This window comes from Aquila chrysaetos, chromosome 9 (assembly GCF_900496995.4).
Source record: "Aquila chrysaetos chrysaetos chromosome 9, bAquChr1.4, whole genome shotgun sequence".
Taxonomy (NCBI): Eukaryota; Metazoa; Chordata; class Aves; order Accipitriformes; family Accipitridae; genus Aquila; species Aquila chrysaetos.
In genome coordinates, this window is record NC_044012.1 from 18,193,412 (window position 1) to 18,214,464 (window position 21,053).

General features: G+C 35.5%; 1 protein-coding gene across 11 annotated transcripts in view; it reads left to right on the forward strand.

Annotated features, from left to right (window-relative positions):
- CHD9 (chromodomain helicase DNA binding protein 9) overlaps positions 1-21,053 on the forward strand; it is a 100,936-nt gene that overhangs the window by 67,859 nt on the left and 12,024 nt on the right. For 10 of the 11 annotated variants that reach the window (XR_005933282.1, XM_030024124.2, XM_030024120.2 and 7 more), the window contains 20 exons: positions 216-392; positions 1,270-1,413; positions 1,923-2,178; positions 3,034-3,244; positions 5,360-5,555; positions 6,342-6,509; positions 7,099-7,278; positions 8,878-8,988; positions 9,673-9,869; positions 10,689-10,888; positions 11,389-11,548; positions 12,479-12,568; positions 13,595-13,698; positions 13,820-13,937; positions 14,618-14,675; positions 15,004-15,046; positions 15,210-15,429; positions 15,559-15,761; positions 16,011-16,919; positions 19,129-19,292. Coding sequence is in view for 10 of the 11 variants with exons in the window: in XM_030024124.2 (XP_029879984.1) it covers positions 216-392; positions 1,270-1,413; positions 1,923-2,178; positions 3,034-3,244; positions 5,360-5,555; positions 6,342-6,509; positions 7,099-7,278; positions 8,878-8,988; positions 9,673-9,869; positions 10,689-10,888; positions 11,389-11,548; positions 12,479-12,568; positions 13,595-13,698; positions 13,820-13,937; positions 14,618-14,675; positions 15,004-15,046; positions 15,210-15,429; positions 15,559-15,761; positions 16,011-16,919; positions 19,129-19,292 (3,909 nt within the window). In the remaining variant the exon portion in view is untranslated. The remainder of the gene's footprint in view (positions 1-215; positions 393-1,269; positions 1,414-1,922; positions 2,179-3,033; positions 3,245-5,359; positions 5,556-6,341; positions 6,510-7,098; positions 7,279-8,877; positions 8,989-9,672; positions 9,870-10,688; positions 10,889-11,388; positions 11,549-12,478; positions 12,569-13,594; positions 13,699-13,819; positions 13,938-14,617; positions 14,676-15,003; positions 15,047-15,209; positions 15,430-15,558; positions 15,762-16,010; positions 16,920-19,128; positions 19,293-21,053) is intronic. The other variant, XM_030024123.2, reaches the window with a different exon arrangement.

Consider the following 21,053-nt stretch of genomic DNA (forward strand, 5'->3'; position numbering starts at 1 on the left):
TGTTGGTTAGACAATATTGGATTTGTGGTTATGGATAATTACTCATTAGTATTAATTACAGAGTTGTAGAGATGTAATAAATGTGTATGGGATGACAAAACAATTTATAATGTAAAATCTGGTGTCTGGCTCTTGATAAAATTTCAGCAACAAAATCTTCAAATTGAGTAGATTCGAGGTAATGTAACAAATTCTGTATGTTGATGAATCTCTAGGGACGTATCGTTCGAGGTACCTACAGATTCCAAGCCATTATCACAACTTTTGAAATGATTCTTGGTGGGTGTCCAGAGTTAAATGCAATTGAATGGCGGTGCGTTATTATTGATGAAGCTCACAGACTGAAGAACAAAAACTGCAAACTCTTGGAAGGACTAAAATTAATGAACCTCGTGAGTAACTATTATTTCACTTTTTGGGTTTGATTCTAGTTAAGTACAGTACGATAATAAATGACAAATATGTTTTACCTGCCAAAAAAGACTTTCCAAGCAGTCTTCCTCAGGACATACCTGTTCCTGATACTCTCTTAAAATGTGTGGGGTTTTTGATAGCTGATGCTGGCATGTTTTTGACTAAATAAAATGTGGCAAGTTCTACCTGTAAGCAGAATCTATTTCTGATGATACTATTCTATAGTTTGTTTTGATTACGATGAAGATTTCATTTAAAATTTGCTTTATAATAATAGTTTTAGTGCAGTAATCCATGTTTAAAAACCTAGAAAGTATTTTAAACAAGTTGTTTAACGATAAAAGCAAGCAAGTAGTAGAATTTAACAGAATTATTGTGTAGTCCTGTAGTTAAGGTTTTATTGGAAATAGTGCAAGATTTTATAAAGCGAATACTACCATGAACCTTGAGGCTTTTGGTGCATTACTACAAGATGCACCATGACTAGTTTTGCATTGGTTTTTTTACTTCATTATTACTTCGATAGACTTGTTGGTACATGTTCTCAGAAGTCATCTTTCTGATACATGCTTAGTGTATATTTTCCACACTATAGAGAGAATTATACATGTGTGAATATACATGTGTGAAGTTGAAGTGTTCAGTCATTTCTTCATTACAAATGTAGGAAGACAATTTAAAGAAAAGCTAGTAGAAAATACCTATTGTTGTTATTTTATAAATCTGTTTATCTGTATTACCGCTGTACTTGGTGACATGCAGAACTGGTATTTTCAGGTTATGATGCTCAGACTTAATGCAAAAAATTTTGCAAATGTGTGCATATAAGGTCATGTGCTTTGTTTCGTTTTATAGGAGCATAAAGTGCTGTTAACGGGTACCCCACTGCAGAACACAGTGGAAGAATTATTTAGTCTCCTTCATTTTCTTGAACCATTGCGTTTTCCTGCTGAATCTACATTCATGCAAGAATTTGGAGACCTTAAAACTGAGGAACAGGTATTGCATGTTGAATAAGTTCTTTTTGAGCTTCAGTGTGTAAGAGTGACTTCCTTGAAAGGAAAAACTCTTGGTTTGGACAGTAACCGTTATTGTTTCCCACCCTCCTCTTCACTCCCCACATAGCACCTATGAGTTCTTCTGTCATGCAGTTTCTCTAAACTGTGCAGGCAGTAGAAATCAGTTAAGTATGACATTTTATGTTGAAGAGTTATTTTTGCTTTTTTGGGTTGGTTTTGTAAATTTGGCAAGTAAATAAAATAATAAAAATTGAAGTTTTCTGGCTTTGTAGTCAGTCTTTGCAGACAAGTGCTAAAAAGATACTCTTTTTGGTTTTGGAGTACATTTAAAAAATTCTTTAGTAATTTGAGGTTAAAAAAAGGGCTATATTACATCTCAAATCTTTTATATAAGTCAGGGAAAAAACTAGTGGTACTGAATTAAAAAATTTTTAATTAAACTATTTAACTACTTTTCCATGTTCGAACAAACTGTTGTGTTTCATTCAGGTTCAGAAACTGCAAGCTATCCTGAAACCCATGATGCTCAGACGATTAAAGGAAGATGTAGAAAAAAAGCTGGCTCCTAAGGAGGAAACTATAATTGAAGTAGAACTAACTAATATTCAGAAGAAATACTATCGAGCAATTTTGGAGAAAAATTTTGCTTTCTTATCCAAAGGAGCAGGGCAAGCAAATGTACCCAATCTGGTTAACACTATGATGGAACTCAGAAAGTGTTGTAATCACCCTTATCTCATCAAAGGTAAATACATGCTAAAGACTGATTCTTTGGGGGCTTTTTTAACTACTTTTGTACTTTTATTTAAAATACCTAAGAACTTTTGTCGTAATCCTTGGTGTTTTCATCAGACTTGCCAAGGATTGGATTAGGTAGAAGCATTTTTTTGATAGATGTAAGGCAAAGTTGTGAGGCAGTTGCTTATTTGAGGCCTGAAATGTGAACTTGTTGTTTTGTAGGACTTCACAGAACATTTAAAAGCAATTATCTCATGGAAATGTTACATCTCTTTAAAAGCAGTATGAAGAAGAACTTCTAGAGCTAACTTTTAAAATTAATGCTTCTTGCAAGTTATATGGTCTGTGTCAGTCTTCATTGCTTTTTCTCACATAGTTATAACTAATTTTGATTGTTTTTCCTGCTTGCAAGAAAATACACTTTAAGCTCTTACAGGTTTTGCTAGGATTTCAATCATAGAGGGACTTGAGAAAAGGTTCTTAAAAATACTGTGTTTAAGACTCTATGTCCCATTTAAAATATCAGAGACAAAAGGACTTGTGGTTTTTTAGTTGGTCTTTTACACAACACTCGAGAACAAGTTGTATTTTCGTTTTGGCAATTTGGAGGAGGGGTTCACCTCATTCTAGTTTTTTTTTCCCTGTGGTCTTCTGCTTAAAAACTTGAGACTTGTTTTCAAAGAGCATAGAAATAGATCTTCTTGCTAGACTTCAGATCCATCCAGAAATTTGTTCTGTCTCCAGCAGTGGCTAATGGGGGATATTTAGAGTACTAGCACTGATTTTGATAACTTGGTCTTGTATGTATACAGAGATACTTGTGTAGATACACCTGTAGATACAGAATTGTATACTTTGATAGGTGCTGAAGAGAAAATCCTTGGAGAGTTTAAAGAAACGTATAGCCCAAGTGCTCCTGACTTCCATCTGCAAGCAATGATTCAGTCAGCTGGTAAATTGGTTCTTATTGATAAACTTCTTCCAAAAATGAAAGCAGGAGGCCACAAAGTCCTTATCTTCTCTCAAATGGTGCGCTGCCTTGATATTTTGGAGGATTACCTTATACATAAAAGGTAAGATACTGCATATTCTCTCTCCTATTATTGTTCTCAGTGGGCATATCTTTGAATGTTAGTGCAGGATTAATGATTACAGCACACCAAAGATAGGAATTTTTTTTCTTTTTGCTAATCACTGTGTAACTTGCTGTGTTCTGTGATGGCTTATCATTTATTCACCAACAAATGAAAAACTTCAGAGAACAACTAAAGAGAGGTTGTTGAGTAAACCATGTGCCTTCAGTTTGTTGCTTTTTCGATTAAACATTCTTGTATGTATGTACTGTTCATACATTGCCTGTTAGAAGCCAAGTAAGTTCAAGCTCAGCGCTGTTCATCCAAACCCCAGGAAGCATAGAACATGCTCTTTATTTACATCGTGTTGAACTTGGACCAGACAGGGGTAATGCAGCTCCTTACTCCCAACAAAATGGAAGTACAAAATGGTAAACAACTGGAGTTTTGGCTTTTATTAATGTAAAAATAAAAGCGTGCTTCCTATCTTACCTAAAGTATAACTGCTTTGAAATTTACAGCAGAACTGAACTGCCAGCGTAAAGCTGCTCCTGAGATCTGCTTTTGCTGTCGCATATAATAGTAGCCTTTGATTATACTGTTGACTCCACAGAAACTAAGAGCTTATTTAAGCACATGACTAAATACTATGCATGAAGCCTTAGCACATAAAGTCTAACCTTGAACTTGGTTACAATCAGTAGTTGCTATATCAACCTGAAAAACTATAAAAAGGCGTAGTTTTGGTTGTTTTAATAGTCCATTTGTTGGAATGTGCATACTGCTTTGAAGCGTGTCTGTCAGTGAACTACATGGTAATACAGAGTTAACGTGAAAAAACAAAAACCAGTAAAAATGTCAAGCCTTCCTGCAGTGGATGCTAGAATGTATATTGAAAATCATTAGTAGATTATATTAATACTTCTTTTTGTGATAATTTTATTTAACTTCTATGTTTCTATATTTTTTGTTTCATAAAGCTATCTATTTGAAATGAGAGCTCAACAGTTTGTATGTTTTATTTTAGTAGACTAATTTTAACTTCATAGTAGCACTTACAATCCAGTATGGAAAATACTCCTTTTTCTGTGACAGTGTAACATCTAGACTACTGCATCATATCTACAGGTAGAATATTCTGAAATCCACAGAAGCTGAAACTTGGTCAATGTTACTGTTTGATTAGAAATGTTGGAGTGCACACATGATTTCACTTGATACTTAACAGAATTTGTGGCTGTAGGAAATAGCTGCCTGCCAAAATGCCTGTGGTCCTGTGGATTATCTGCTGTGGCATTTTATAGCTGATCAGAAGAAAGATGGTTGTGAGGCTTTTTGGCTAGTAGATACACATTTAGCATCTTACTCCATTTACAATGTACAGAAGTATTTGCTCCCTTTTTAAGCATTTCACTTGATTTCAGAAGCTTCATAGAAGTCCTTGTAATTATGAAAGGTAACAGAAATGACAGTGTTACTTCAGGCTTTTAAAATTGCTTGGTTTAGTTTAGGAAGCCCCGGATTCATTGATGCCTTGATAAAGACTGTTAGAGGTGCTGTTGTGTCTTTTTTTGTTCCATTTCTCTTAATCTTGACAGAATCAATATGTAGTTTGTCCAATGACGGCTCACCAAGTATTGCTTTCTGCTGATTAGTTGGTTACCCCGAACATGTTCAGACAGTTTGGTATATAATACAGAAGTACACTGTCCTGCTTCTGTGACCTTGGGTGAGGATCCAAGCATGATAGCATGTGAAAAAGCTGTAAGTCCACATGGGACTTCAGGTTATGGTGTGTTTTAATGCAGCTAAGTGCCATGGTAATACATGTTTCCTGGTATGTATGATCAGGTACTTGCTTTAATGGACAAAGTTCAGAAGAACTTGTCTTAAAATGATAATGTTAGGACTTGCTGATGTGTATTAGTACTACAGATATGTGAATTCTGTTGTGATTCCTGGTTATGTTACCCACTGATAATCAAAGTTAGTTTCTGTCACTTTTATTCGCTGTAAAGAATAAATAGATAAGCAGGAGATCTGTTCTAATCCCCCTTTAAATCATGAAAAACTTTGTAATGATTTGTGTGTGTGTGTATCTGTGGCAATTTCCAGATACTTATATGAACGAATTGATGGGCGAGTACGAGGGAATCTCAGACAAGCTGCAATTGACCGGTTCAGCAAACCAGATTCCGATCGCTTTGTCTTCCTTCTGTGCACCAGAGCTGGTGGTTTGGGCATTAATTTGACTGCAGCAGATACATGTATAATTTTTGATTCTGACTGGAATCCTCAAAATGATCTGCAGGTAAATTCCTCTGAGCATAATAGTGAGGCCTAAGAAGTCAAACCTGGTTGATAGAAATTTGGTCACTTTGAATATTGTCTCTGTTTTGAACATGCATCATTTTAAAATGCTCAGGGGGAGGGTTTAAGGCATGTATTTAATGTTTTTCAATGAATATTTTCTACTTGGATAGGAGACATCATCTGGGTTTGGCTGGGTTCTAACTTTTTCTTTCAAATTGATTACTCTTTAAAAGCACAACAGAGGTATACCAAGTCAGTGAGTTTATAAAACCCTTAAGATTTTGATGACACTGTGAAGCCAGGAGTTACATTTGGTATATACTGACTAATACAGTTTATGGAAATAGAACTGTTCAGCTGAAATGTAACATATAGAAAAGGATTAATATGTATTAAGAAACAGTGAATTAATCAACTCTAGGAATTGGATGCTGAAATTGAATTCATTCTCAAGTTGCAACTCCTTTATCATTTGTATCTGGAGATCAGATAACTTACGAGATAGCATGTCTTTTTATCTAATGTTACTGCAAGAGAAATACCATTCAGTAGTATTCAGCACAGATCATTCATCTGCATTTTACTTACTACACTGGTTTTAGAAAACTGTTCACAATGTAGAAAATGTCTGATAGCTTCCATTTACTTAAATGTGAATTGATCTCCTTTTGAGTTCATACTGTCATGTTTCAGTTTGTGCTACAGCAGAAAAAATACTTAGAAGGATCCTAGATATTCCTAGATAAGTCTAAAATCTTACTGCTGTTCTCCCTTCCTTCAAAAGGCTCAAGCCCGCTGTCACAGGATTGGTCAGAACAAAGCAGTGAAGGTCTACAGACTGATAACACGTAACTCCTATGAAAGAGAAATGTTTGACAGAGCAAGTCTGAAACTGGGACTGGATAAGGCTGTCTTACAGAGTATGAGTGGAAGAGAAAACAGTGTTGGTGGTGTATGTAGACTTATTTCTTGACATAACTTTCCTTTTGCTTTTGTAATCATGTGGGAACTATTTTAAATTACAGAAGCTACCATTTTTCTGTTGTTTGAATCTGTTCTGTTTTCTGATGTGGACTAACCGTATAGTTGACATAATTTTAAATGTAGTCAGTTACTCTGATAAATCTTTCACTATTTTTTGCCTCTTAAGGTCCAAGATAGATAATGTGAAATTAAAATAAGGAGAAAAGTTTCCCTTTGTTTCCTTGTATCTTCTCATATTAATATAATGCGTTACTTTAATATGAGATTTACATCTAATATTAACAGGCGATTTTTTTAAACTTGCGTTCCTCACAGTGTTGAGAATAGCCAAAACAAAAAAGACACGTACTTGTGAAAATGCGTACTGTAACCACATAACAAATTAATTCAACTGTCAACTGGACTTTTCTCTTAGCTTTTAATAATCTAAATTTTAAGTTTATAAATCATAAGGCACAGTTAGGTTGCAGAAACATTGGAAAGGGAAAGAGAAATAGGAAGGACTTCGGTTTTGTTTTTTTTTCCTTGACTGCCTAAAACCTATTTTATTTGCTCAGATCCAACAACTCTCCAAAAAAGAAATAGAAGACTTGCTTCGAAGAGGTGCATATGGTGCCATTATGGATGAAGAAGATGAAGGCTCTAAATTCTGTGAGGAAGACATTGACCAAATTTTGCAGCGTCGTACTAAAACTATCACAATTGAATCAGAAGGAAGGGGCTCCACATTTGCCAAGGTGCAGAAGCAGCAAGTTGTTCTTTAACAGTATAGAGCTGTAAATGTAATTGAATGTTGTAAAGCTTGTGCATTTTTTTTTTTCTTTTTAAAGTTATGTTTACTTTTATTTAATGTGTGTGTATGTTAAGTACGTTTTTGGGGTTCTTACATCTATGTGTTTATATTAACACATGCACATAACAAAATCAGATTTGCGCATACAGATTGGGTAAATGCCAGATGCAAAGAGCATGCTTGAGCAAAGATGACTAATAGGAGTGTGCTGCTTTTGAAAAGGCTAGGATTTGTGTGAGATAGAATGGACTGCATTAACCAAGAACATTAAAACAGTTTTGTTTATAGATCTGTTTGTATTCAGATATATTAAGAGTAGGAAAAAATACATATAAGGCAATAATTAATAAGATTAAAAATTGTCAGGCTTATTCTAAAAATGCCTACACGTAGGATATAATTTGAACCTTGAGCTTTTTGGTGGGGTTTTTTGTTTGTTTTTTGGTTTGGTGGTTTTTTGGTTTTTTTTGGTAAGAGTTTGAAAAGCAAAATAAGAAAGCTCCTAAAATAGCAGGGGGTGGAAAGCATATATATGTACATTGGGGGCTGAGAATGTAAAGTCTTAGGAGTAGTAGTCTAGGATAAAATGGGACCAACACATTCTAAATTTTGGTGGGTAAGAGAAAAACAGTAATATCATAGCATCCAAAAAGCTATGCTGGAAAATTGGATGAACAGAACAAAAAATAAATTTGGACTCCTTAATTTCCAAAGCATGTGCAAATATCAATCTGAACAAATACAAGTTCAGATAAATTTGAAAATACATGAATAAATTTTTTTTTTTTTAAACTTGGGGACTGTAACTGAGCTTGGAACATGGGTCCTTCATGAATGCAGTTGTGACAATAAAAAAAAACAAACAGGAAAACTTAAGAATATAAATGTATATTTATTATATTTAAAATAATATTTATAAATATTACTCACTTATACATTTATTTAGGCTCTCTTACCTCTTGTTGTTTGTGGCTTAAACAAGAAATAGACTTCTAAAGGTCATCACCACTGTCTTTTTGTCGGAAGAGTTAGAAGTTTTTTGTATGTATTTACTCTTTTTCCAAAAGTAGGGTATCAGGGTTTTTTAAATGCCTTCTGAAATTAAGCTTATTCCATGCTCTCAAGCTTTGATTGTTGGTAGTTTAAACACTCCTTTGAAATTTCCCTCAAGCGAGTACTTGTGCATGCGATGAAATCCCCAAATGCTGATAAGCCTCTTTAAAAGATTCTATTTTCTTCCATTCAAGTAATTTAGATTCAGACTTAGAAGCAGAAGAATCTTGCTGCTTAATGTTCTTCTCTCCTGATGGTGCATAAAAGTTCATTAGGTTTTTCTGATAGATTATGGATCTGGTTTTAAAAAATTAAGGGGGAGGAGAACTTTTGAGTTGCTTTGCACTGTAGGCAAGTTCTGAACTCTTAACAGCTGCTTGGGAGATTTTTCAATGAAATAAGGTTATGTAGTCTTCACTGCACTCATGCATTCAAATGCTACAAACTTTTGATGTATGACGTTGGTAAGATTTAGTTTTATTTATTACAGGCTAGTTTTGTTGCATCTGGAAACAGGACTGATATTTCACTGGATGATCCCAACTTCTGGCAGAAATGGGCCAAAAAAGCAGAAATAGATATAGATGCTATCAGTGGTAGAGTAAGTACTTCTCTTTTTTAATGCATGTTTTTTCAAGTGTGTGCTTGCTGTTGAATTCTGAAATAGGAGGTGCAGGATTTCTGGTGCTTTTTTAATTGATATTTCAACAAATCTGACTTTTTGTGCTGGTTAGTTTGTGCACAGGTAATCAGCCTGCTGATAGCTTTAGTATTTCCTAGCTCACTGCTGTCCCAAAAGAGTTTGGAGGTCTTTGATTTTTGTTGAAGATCTGGAAATGCTCAAAATTGCGTAATTGCTCTGCTTGCCTTGTTTCTCTGTAAATCCTGGGCTGGAATCTGCAAAATAGCTGACTAAGAGTTGTATAAATTTTTGAATACTGGAAGTTGTGTCCTATACTTGAAGGCATTCCCATGCAGTCAGTTCTAAAAAGGTTTCAGTGCCCCTTTTTACTCAGAGACTGCAGTGTAGTCTGTGTAAGTATTCAGCTCAGATGAGGTACTCAGTATTGTTTATAACTAATGTACTGGCATTGTGATACGAAACCCATTTTTTTTGTTGCCTTAAATATACAAAATGTTTTACTTGCTTTATGGGTGTTTACTGTCATGTCTTTACAAAATACCTATTAATGACATTAGAAACTGCTGTTTCTGAACTGAAACCATCTACTTAAGAAAAACTTATCAACTGTTTCTCTGATAAGGTTTGTTTGAAATTTTGCAGAACAGCCTGGTTATTGATACCCCAAGAATTAGGAAACAAACACGGCCCTTTAGCGCTACAAAAGATGAGCTGGCCGAGTTGTCTGAAGTGGAGAGTGAGGGCGATGATAAACCAAAGCTCCGCAGGCCTTGTGACCGTTCCAATGGATATGGAAGAACAGAGTGCTTTCGGGTGGAAAAAAACTTGCTGGTCTATGGGTATTGTATACATCCTTCTTCATTCTAGGAAGTTTTTAAAAATATACTCTTTTTCCACATACTAAATTGTATTTATGGAATAACTTTTAGCTATATTGGCAATAACCTGGTGTGTATATATGGAATTTATTTAGAATATGAATTTATGTGAATTTATCATGCACCCTGTATAAATCTTTCTGAGAATTTGCAGTTGAAGAAACATTAAAGAGGAGAGGTGAAAACCTTTCTTCAAAAGAGATTATGACATTTAATATGGGCACCACAGTAGTCTCTCTAAAAAATCATTACAGTAAGTGCTGTAGGCAGGCTCAAAACTCTGTAAATGAATAAATATCTGAAATAAAGGCTTGGTAGGTGACTTGATGTTCTTAACTGCAGAACATCTTGCACTTCCATGAGGTGCAAATAGGAACTGGAAATCTAACCAGTTATTTTAAGTATACTTAAATCAGATATGTTGATTTGGAAATAAAATCTCAGGTCTTCTCTCACCCACCTTATAAAATAAATGACTGGGTTTGTTTATTAGTATTGAGTTCCTATCAGCTTTGTGTCATAGAAGCTTAAAACGTTCATCCATAATTTTTTTTGTAAACAGGCAAGTTTGTTTTGTTTTTTTTTAAAGTCTGTTTTAAACAGATGGAGTTTTGTTGCAAATGTTAATATTACTTTCATGTTTCCACTCAGTAACTTAAGCTGAAGGAAGAAAGTGGAAGGCTAAATATTTTACAGAGGAATTCCCTTTTGTAACAGAAATCTACAGGCTACCCAAGTGTTTTGCTTCTAAGGGCTGATTTGTGTTTTACTTTGGACTAGGTGGGGTCGATGGAGAGAAATTTTGTCACATGGTCGCTTCAAGAGACAACTGAATGAACAGGATGTGGAGATAATTTGCCGAGCTCTATTAGCTTATTGCCTTGTTCACTACAGAGGGGATGAGAAAATAAAAAGTTTTATATGGGATCTTATTACCCCAACTGAGGATGGGCAAACACGAGAGTTACAGAATCACCTTGGTAAGGACTTAACGTGTTTCTGCAGTTCAGTAGCTTCGTATATGTATGCCACTGGTACTGGGATAAAACCAGCTAAAAATTCTTTCTGAATGTGTCCTACTTGAAATAAATGGAATTTATTCCAGATACGCAATTCAATTGATGGGAAAAGAAGTGTCATTTGTGCTTTGCTTTGTATTTGATGGCTTACCCAAATGGATTGGTGTACTCTGTGTAAGCTTTCTTTTCATTTCAGTTCATAAGAACCTATTCTGTTTCATAGTAGGTGACAACACACTCCTTTCTTTCCCCATCTCCTGCTTTGTGCTTAGCTGGTGAAATGTACTCCAGAGATGCTGTAAGAGACTAAAGAGGAAAAAAAATCATATCCAAAGTCTGTGATGCTAGTATTTTTTCTGCACCACAGGTCACAATACTGGTATAGGATACAGGAACTGTAAGTGTAATGGGGATCTATATCTACATGTTGCTGTTACTGTATTATATTTTAAATTATATAGGCTTATCAGCCCCTGTGCCTAGAGGAAGAAAAGGAAAAAAAGTGAAGACCCAGGCTAGCACTTTTGATATACACAAAGCAGAATGGCTTCGAAAATACAATCCAGAACATCTATTGCAAGATGAAGGATACAAAAAGCACATAAAACACCATTGCAACAAGTAAGCAGTAGCTGAAGTGTGAAAGTTTATGTAAGGATTCTTTTTTCTTCTAATTCCTCATTTCTTAGAAGACTTCAAAATACTTGTGGCACTATGAAGAAAGAAGTTCTAATGGTGTTAGCTTGATTAGAATAAATAGGTTGCAGCGTATTCGAAGGTGAACCGAGTATTTCACATTCAAAATAATAGTTAAAATTTTTAAAGAAACTGTATGTTTGTGTCTGTACAGAGAGAAAGGGAGAGACATCTAGCATTTTGGGGGAGCCTTACAGCAGCTGAAGGACTAAAGAGTTTGGAGTGCTTAGCAGAGAAACTGAAAGCACTAAAGTTGTTGCCCCTCAATCTTACATGCTGTTTACCTGACACGTTTTCTAGGTTTCCGAGAATCTGAGCTAATGGCTTGTTGAAAGCTCATTCATAATCATGAATGAGCTTGTTTTAGATAAACCGTTTTTCTGTAGCAAACTTGAAAACTACACACAGCTGTAGTCAAGACTGGAGATAAAGCATGGAGAAGCCATTGGGGTCATGCACCAAATTCTAAGTGAGAAGGAATGAAAAGGTGATGTGAAAGATGTTCGTTGTCAGCCTGCTCGATTCGTTCTAAAGGAATCTTCTAAGTAGGAAAAGGAAAATAGCAGTTTCTTCTTAGCAGTATTTTATGAAGCAAGTGAGGAGTGTTCTGCTAGCCCTGGTCTTTGTCTAGGATTTGAAAGAATTTTTGTAATGAAATGATTTGTAAAAGTGATTGCAATAAAAAGTGTTAGATGACCTGAATTGGAGGTTATCTCCTCTTAGAACTGAAGGAAGTGTATTTAAGGAAAAAGACTTGAAAGCTTTGTGATATTATAAAAGACAAAACAAAACCACCCACAACTACAGAAAGCTTTTGGAGTGCTAATATTCGTATTTCTTTTTTTCTTTGTTTAGGGTCTTGCTTCGAGTAAGAATGCTGTATTACTTAAAACAAGAAGTCATTGGTAATGAATTCCAAAAGGTGTTTGACGGAATTGATGCCAGGTGAACTATAGAGAGGTTTTTTTGCTTGTTTATTTTAAATGTAAACTATCAAATGAAAATTCAGAAATCTTCCTAGACGTAAATAAGAGAAGTTAAAACCAAATATTTGTATCCTTAGGCTGTGAGAAAAATGTTTCTGTTTACTAAACACTTTGTATGGACTTGACATGAGGAAGTCCTGATTCCTATTTATGAGTCTAGCTATATAGAGTAAAACTATTTTCTGAAAAAGTGAGTGAAAGATAGAATTCTGTACTTTACATTCTAATTGGCGGGTTTTTCCTGCCTCTTTATGCACACTTTTGGTTATGTGCTGCACATTCCATTAATTAATTAATTTATTTTTTTAATGAAAGTATTGCCATTTGGAAATTCTTGAACTCACTGATACAAGAGCTTGTTTTAATTTGATTCAGAACGCTGTTAAAAACATTTGTGGAAGAAAAGTCCATCTCGTGCTATTAAACACAAAAGCAGATAATCCTTGGTTTGCTAAGTTTTGCAAGCACAAACTGCTAGGAGTTGGTGGAGTTTCCTGAGAGAGGAAGAATATTGTATGCTGGTTCTGCTTTCATATTCTTTCCCTGTTACTGGTCTCTGTCAAATACAAAATACCAAGCTGTCTGGGTGTTTTGTATTGCTGGTTTTAGGGTCCTATTAAATGCAGAGATGAAAAATTGTATGCCTCAGTTTCTTTAGGTTATCAGAAACATTTGTAATGATAAATTAATATTGTATTTTGTGGGGTGTGTAACTTAGTACTGTGTAACCATCCACTTTTTAACTATTACTTGCTATTAAATAGCAAAGTGCATTAAAAAATTAAACATTTCAGTCCTAGGACTCTTTACAACCTTCAAAGTAGTCTTTGTATTAGTTTGCTGAACATGGGATGTTGTATATGTGTGCTTGAAGAGAGGAGTTTAAAAATCCCACATTAAGTAGAAATTTACAAAGAGAAAATAAAAATTTATTTCTTCCTCTGAATATTATTAATGTTGGTGTGCTCTTGGTGATTCTCCTTAGTGAAATTGATGTTTGGGTCCCTGAGCCAGATCACTCTGAAGTTCCTGCCGAGTGGTGGGATGCAGAAGCAGATAAATCCCTTCTAATTGGAGTTTTTAAACATGGTGAGTAATATGGATGACTACATGTGTACTTCCCCACGCCTCAATGTAAACACCCTACACTAAATGTTTTTATAGCTTACTCTGAAAGTTGAATTTGTGCCACTTTTTTTGTCTCTTGTAGGTTATGAAAAATACAACACTATCAGAGCAGACCCAGCGCTGTGCTTCTTAGAAAGGGTTGGCAAGCCAGATGAAAAAGCAGTTGCTGCTGAACAGAGAGCAAATGATTATATTGATGGGTATGAGCACTTAAAAGTGGGCATGAATGTTTTGGGGCCTTAAAGTAAACAAGACTGAATTTTTGTGCTGTACTTCATTCTCTTCTTAACTGGTTTTATACTAGTTTGATGTCATCATTGTGAAGAATACTACTTTGATTTTACTCCCACAGAGTAGAAAAGAGTTAGGAACAGGATAACAGAACCACTGAAGTTTGGGATTTCACAGTTAAGGGAAAAATGCAGCAGCTTGTTAGCAAGGACTCTACCTTGTGTTGCTATTTCAGAAATACTACTTAGACACTGAAGTGCAACAGCCTTCAGAGGCGGAGTACTACAGACCTATTTAACTTGATTTCAGGTCAGTCAGCTTGGTGTATTAGTCTTGTGTAGCTAACCAGTGACCCCAGTAGATCAGTTTGAGTATCACTGATAACTGCTGACAGGGAGAACTGCTTTTATTCGTTGTGTCATTGGTGAGGTTAGCAGCTGTGGTCATAAAGAACATTTTTGAATGAGATAGTGAATTGTGGGGGGCAGGATTCAAGCCAAAGCTGCCATGAAATATTTTCCACATTTCAAATAGAAAGCTAAATACAGTATATGTAACTAAATTTAAATGAATTTTGCTTAATTGAAAAGAGTGTAAGGACTTCTGAAATGTTACTAAGATGGGTTCTTTTGTGTCAAAATTTTAACAGGGATGTAGAAGATCCAGAATATAAACCAGCACCAGCAATGTTTAAAGATGACATAGAGGTATAGTAGGCACCTATTAATAGCTCCTTTTAACACACTTATAATGTAATACTTCCATCTTTTTGTTGAGCAGATTATTACATTTTTCTGTATTTCTCTAAATTGATAGAACTTATGCCGTGTGTTTCTGCAGTTGTGTGGGCGGGGGGGGGGGGATGGGAGGGAATTGTTGTATAATTCTGTTGTATGCCTTGTTAGCCATTTGTCCAAAATATATGTTACTTTTATTCTTTGTCATATTCACAAATTGTCTGCAAGATGTAAGTTTAACCTAAATCTCTGGAGAGGGCTACATTTTAAATTTTGCTTCACTTCTGTTTTTCTACAGGATGATGTTTCATCCCCAGGTGATCTAGTAATAGCAGATGGAGGTAAATACATAAAACTTCAAATCTGAGCCAATTCAATCTCTCTTGAATTTTTTAATTCTCCCTAATTCTTAGATAAAATGTATGTGGATTGCCTAGTGTAGAACCATAGGCACCAGCAATGATTAACTTCTTTATTTTTTCCTGTGACTTTGTTTTAATATAGATGGACAAATGATGGAAGGAGACAAAATCTATTGGCCCACTCAGTCTGCCTTAACAACACGTCTTCGACGCCTAATAACAGCTTATCAACGAACAAGTAAAAACAGGCAGGCCCAGCAGATCCAGCCAGCATTCCCAATACAAACTAGTATGATGCAGCCTCCATATGAAGAAGCTGCTCTAAATCCAAAGATAGCAGCTAAGATTGAAAGACAGCAAAGGTATGTGCAGCATGCAAATACTCATTTTTAGTGCATCCTTATTTAAAAAATATTGAAGAAACAATAATTGCTAGCTGCATGAAATAGTGGAAAATGACAGAATCTCCAATTTTTTTCTTGCTGATCAAGATGGACGAGAAGAGAAGAAGCTGACTTTTACAGAGTTGTGTCCACATTTGGAGTGGTGTTTGATCCTGAAAGGGGACGATTTGATTGGACCAAATTTAGAGCAATGGCTAGACTACATAAGAAAACTGATGAGAGCTTAGAGAAGTACTTGTACGCGTTTATGTCAATGTGCCGGAGAGTCTGTCGTCTCCCCTCAAAAGAAGGTGGGTGTATATATTTTTACTTTGTTTTATCTTTAATTTCTGTTGCTAGTGCTTATCTTGAAGAGGTTTTTCTTTCATGTGTTCCAAAACAAAAATGGGGCAGAAGGAAATAAGGAAACATGTGAAGTGCAAAATTGAAAACTTATAATGGGGAGACATATTAACTGATTAAAGCCATCTCCTTCTAGTATTGATTTGCAGTGGGGTTTTTTTTTGCCAGATTCTCATCTTTCTTTTGTTTTAATACAGAACTTGTAGACCCAAACATTTTTATCCAACCAATTACAGAGGAGCGTGCTTCTCGGACTTTGTATCGCATTGAACTCCTAAGGAAAGTACGAGAACAGGCTCTTAGACACCCACAGCTGTTTGAACGACTAAAACTATGCCAGCCAAACCCAGACTTACCTGTCTGGTGGGAGTGTGGGACTCATGACAGGGATTTACTTATTGGAGCTGCTAAACACGGAGTTAGCAGGACAGATTATCATATTCTTCGTGATCCTGAACTCTCATTTATGTCTGCCCAGAGAAACTATAATCAAAATAAAGTGGCGCTCTCAAGGACTTCTACTCCACTCTTGCATCAGTACCAGATGGCATTATCTGCTTCTCCTCTTACACCCCAGTCAAGATTGTCAGATGCTAAAGTGAATGCTTTTGAGGACGCAAAAGCTAAAAACGAAAATCTGAAAGAGGATCCTCAATCTTCTGAAGAGGAATCTATGTCTACAGAGGAGACACAGACAATAATGAAATCTGAACCTTTGAGTCCAAAAAATGGCACACCAATACAAAATACAGACCACAAATCTAGCATGAAGACTGAAACAGACAGGCGCATGGTGGCAGCAAGGACAGAGCCTCTAACTCCAAACCCAGCTTCTAAAAAACAGAGAGTCAGCAAAAGGGGATCTGACTCTAGCTCTGACTCAGACTCTGACTCAGATAGATCATCCTGTTCTTCCAGGTCATCATCTTCATCCTCTTCGTCTTCCTCATCTTGTTCACACTCTCGATCAGGCTCTAGCTCTTCATCATCTTCGTCTTGTTCTTCAGCATCTTCATCCTCATCCTCATCCTCCTCATCATCATCGTCGTCGTCGTCATCATCGTCTGAAGAGAGTGATAGTGATGAAGAGGAAGCACAAAAACGTGGTATGTGCGTAGTCTTATTTCTCCAGTATAACTCTTCAATGGAATAAGTTTATTCTTAATGGAAAAAATGTCTAAAAAATGATATTAAATTCCACAAAAGTAAACTTAAATAAACATATTTGCTTGATTCATCAAGTGAGTTGGAAGAATTTCAGTGATACAGCATTTTCTTTGCTTCATATCAGTGCCTGGGATGAGGTACTTAGGATTTGTTGACGGAATGATTCCCTAAGCAAGCTTACTGTGCATGTGGTTCCTGTGTGGGAGAAGAGTGGAAGGGCTAATGTTTTCTGGAAATATACTGCATATGTGTATTCCCTACTACTCCTTTTTCCTTTTTCCTTTTTCCTTTTTCCTTTTTCCTCCTAAATATATAGGTTCTTTTGGTTTCCCTGTTTGTTTTTTCCACCCTTGCTCACCTGTCTTTGTGGCTTCCTCATTGTGCTTTCATGAAATCTGCAAGCTTCCTTCTGTCTAAGCTGTAGAGTAATATAAGCTGCTTTTTCTTAGAAACTGGAGGTGGTCAAGCAGTGTACTTGCACTGAAAATTTTCAAACAATTAAAAATGGGTACCTGTTTAGAAAAGACTGAGGGAATTATAGAGCATGGGACCAAATAACAGACAGACTTCTGAAAGCTTCAAAGTAGAATCAAAAACCTCTGATCAGTAAAGTGATGTAATTTTTTTTGGTAAACCAACCAATCATTATTTAATACATTCCTTATTGTGATACTATGAAGTGTCCTCTACTTTTGCTCTGTTGAAACTCAGAATGTGAAAAGATTCCTCCACTGTGTCATAACAAATGGTAATAGAAAAAGGAAGAGGATGAAGTTAGGCAGTGGGATTACAGCATAAGTAAATGAGCTATTTTTTTTTCCAATACCTCGAGGAAAAAAGCATTGTGTTAATCAGATGGATCCTCTTGTCTATGGAAATGACAGATGGAAACCGTAGGGTTAATTTACTGGGAAAATGATTACTGGGCAAGTAAAATGCCACTTAAACCAAATTATTAAGATGCTGCTGCCTATAGCAGTGGAAGGACATTTTCAGAGGAAACAGTTGTATGCAAACATTAAAACAGTGAGAGAAAAGGAATGCTAATATGACATAAATATTTATATCTAGATGGTGGATACTATAACATGTGCTACAGTCCACATACTAGGCTTGATTTCTGTCAGCTCAGTCTGTTAAGGCAAGTATTGTGCCATCCTCAGATTGCAAAATCTCATAAATCAGTCAGCCTTTCTTTTTGTGGCTGTTTTGCTGCAAGTTGGTGTTGAAGAGACTGCTAAATGCTGGAAAGTTTTCATAACTTCATCTGTGTTTTTAATTTGAAGCCCAGGTTTTATTTCATATGTTGTACAATGATCATGGATCTTTGGCATGTTTTTCATATTTGAAACATCTTTTAAGGGAGAGCTAAATTTTATCAGATGACTTGATACATAGCTATTGTTGAGGACAAATTTGAGAATTTGAGTTCTGTAGAATTGTCCCTCAATGCTCTTACTCATGCTGCTGTTACCTTTTCAGGCAGCACCTTTTCTTTTTTTTTTTTTTTTTTGAGTTTCAAACTGTTTCCCCATGTCATAGTGAAACTTACATTGTTGTCTGGATGGAGGCAAAAGTAAAATAATAATGAGGAGAGAAGTATAAGAAAGTCAGACGACACAGTGGAAAGATACTAGGAAAAAATACTGTGATTAAAATTTAAAAAATTAAATGATGCAGACATACGTGTTCAAGCAAGAACACATTCATGGAACATCCAGCATTCCATCCAGTAAATGAAAAGGGGTGTTTTTTTTAAGTAGTATCCCAGTAGATTTGCCACGTTCTGGTGATAGACACTTTTCATTTCAATTTAATTCTGTATTTTAGTGCATGTTGGCTTACAAAGGAAATATGTTAAAATAAGTAAGGACTGTCTGTCAGAATACTCTGAAGCATGTCTGTTTTCAAATAGCTAAATGTTCGACATGTTAAGCTCTTGAAATATTAACAGGAATATGTGTAGAATTTACATGCCTAGAAAAGAATCAGCAGTCATCCTGAAAAACCTAACAGATTAATTCTTCAGCTTAATTTTGTGTTTGGACTTTCTCTGAACATTGTTCTGTGTGTTTTGTTCACCCAAACCTCTTACAATGAGTGTTTAACTTCTTTATGATATCAAATTATATTAGTGGTTTTCTTTAGCAGAAGGAACCGCACATATAAAAGCATATGATGAAGAGAGTGTAGCCTCTCTGAGTACAACACAAGATGAGACGCAAGACAGTTTCCAGATGAACAATGGGACACCAAATTCCAGTTATCTCTTACAAGGTGGATACATGTTGGCTGCATCCTACTGGCCAAAGGCAAGTTTTCAATACCACTTTGAAAAACAGGGTTGTAGGGGAAGGTGGGCTGTGACAATGGTATTCAATTAAATATGTTAAAACCATACCACTGAGTTGTGGGGAGATCTTGGAAAAAACCAGAATTTTATTCATGGTAAATTGCAGTAAAATTATGACAAAGCATTTTATACATTGCTTGTATAGCTGTATCTGTAAAAGAGAGAATGTTCACATAGGAAACAACTTTAAAGGAAGCATATTTAAGATCAAGATGAGATAATTTATCAGGTATTTGGATCATCTTAAGTCCATGAGAGGAATTGTTTAGAGTAGTCCAAAAGAATGTAAAAAATGAAACAGAGCAAGAAATTGGTCAAGCTAAGTATTACAACAAATTTCTTAATGGTAGTAGGACTCCTTCAGCTACGTTGCAAAATCCTAAGTCATGTTAAAGCATAGGCTGGCTGAAGCACTGAGGTAATACAACTTTTATGTTAAAATTTAACTATATGATTCTATATGTGAATTAGTGATATTCTGAATTATACTTTGAAAAGATATTAACACCAAGTGACTGGAAATTCATCTTGTTTGAAATTAATACTGAATATTTTTAAGCTCTTCAGTCATATCTGAATTTCTATGGCTGACACAGCTTGGAAGACCACAGAGTGGTTTCTTACGCTTTCAATTACTAGCTTAACTAAGAAGATGAAGCAAAAATTGTGAATTGCTGGAATGCCAGCTCACTACATAAACTTTGACTGCCACATACTTTTGAATACATTTCTGTCCTGATGTATAAGGAAAATGAGACTGATTTGGACATTTTCTGGGTCTGAGAAATCTACTTGCTTTTATAGTCAGTGTTACACTTGCAGATTTTCGTGTGTGACTTCTTTTTTTTTAAGTGTAGTAAACCCCATGTAATGTTAACTTTTGTGACTTCTTTTGATGCTTATATTTTTCAATACTTCTAAAGAAATTTTAGCATGTTTTAGCATGTTTAGTGTGTTGCTAGGCATATGCTCTATATAAAAAAAAGTACACTGGCGTTCCAATAAAAAAACAATTTCAGAGTTGCAAATCAGCTTGAAAATTCAGAGCCAGATCACAAGGTTGTAATGAAGTAAAAGCTTCAAGGTCAAGCAGTTGAGGAAAGTCTGAAAAGGAGAGCAATGCAGGAGACAAAAAGGTTGATGAAATGGGGAAAAGAGATGTAGGATCTGAACTTCAGGAGCTTTTTGTTGTTACTACGTTTGCTCCTGGAAGATGTTTTGAAATCTAAATACTACTTTTCAGAATTTTTGAATGTTCATTTTGAGAAGGGGAGTATAACTTTCATATCACAGGTGCTTGGCAGATTGTGAAAAAAGATAATTCGGAGTGTACAAAATCAGACTTTTTTTAAATATAGGGGAGGGTCTCGAACTTGGTAGAAAAATGTTTGCTTCCAGAACAGTTAATTTTAGCATTCACATTTTTTATTTGACAAATAACTGCTCTCTGAAATTATCAGAAAACCTGGTAGTTTCTGGAGTCTACATGTACTTAGCTGATTGTATTGGGACTTGAGATTTATGTATTATGCAGGTGTGTGAAGTTGGATTTGTGCGTGGCATCTAAAGAGTGTGAATGAGTAATAATGTGGTTTCAAAAGCTAAAATGAGATGTGAATAAAAGTCTGTGGATTTCCTTTTATAAATGCTGTTTGATGGGTATGTTGTGGTGCTGCAATTAAGTACAGAGATGGCTTTCACATAGTTTTACAGGGAATCG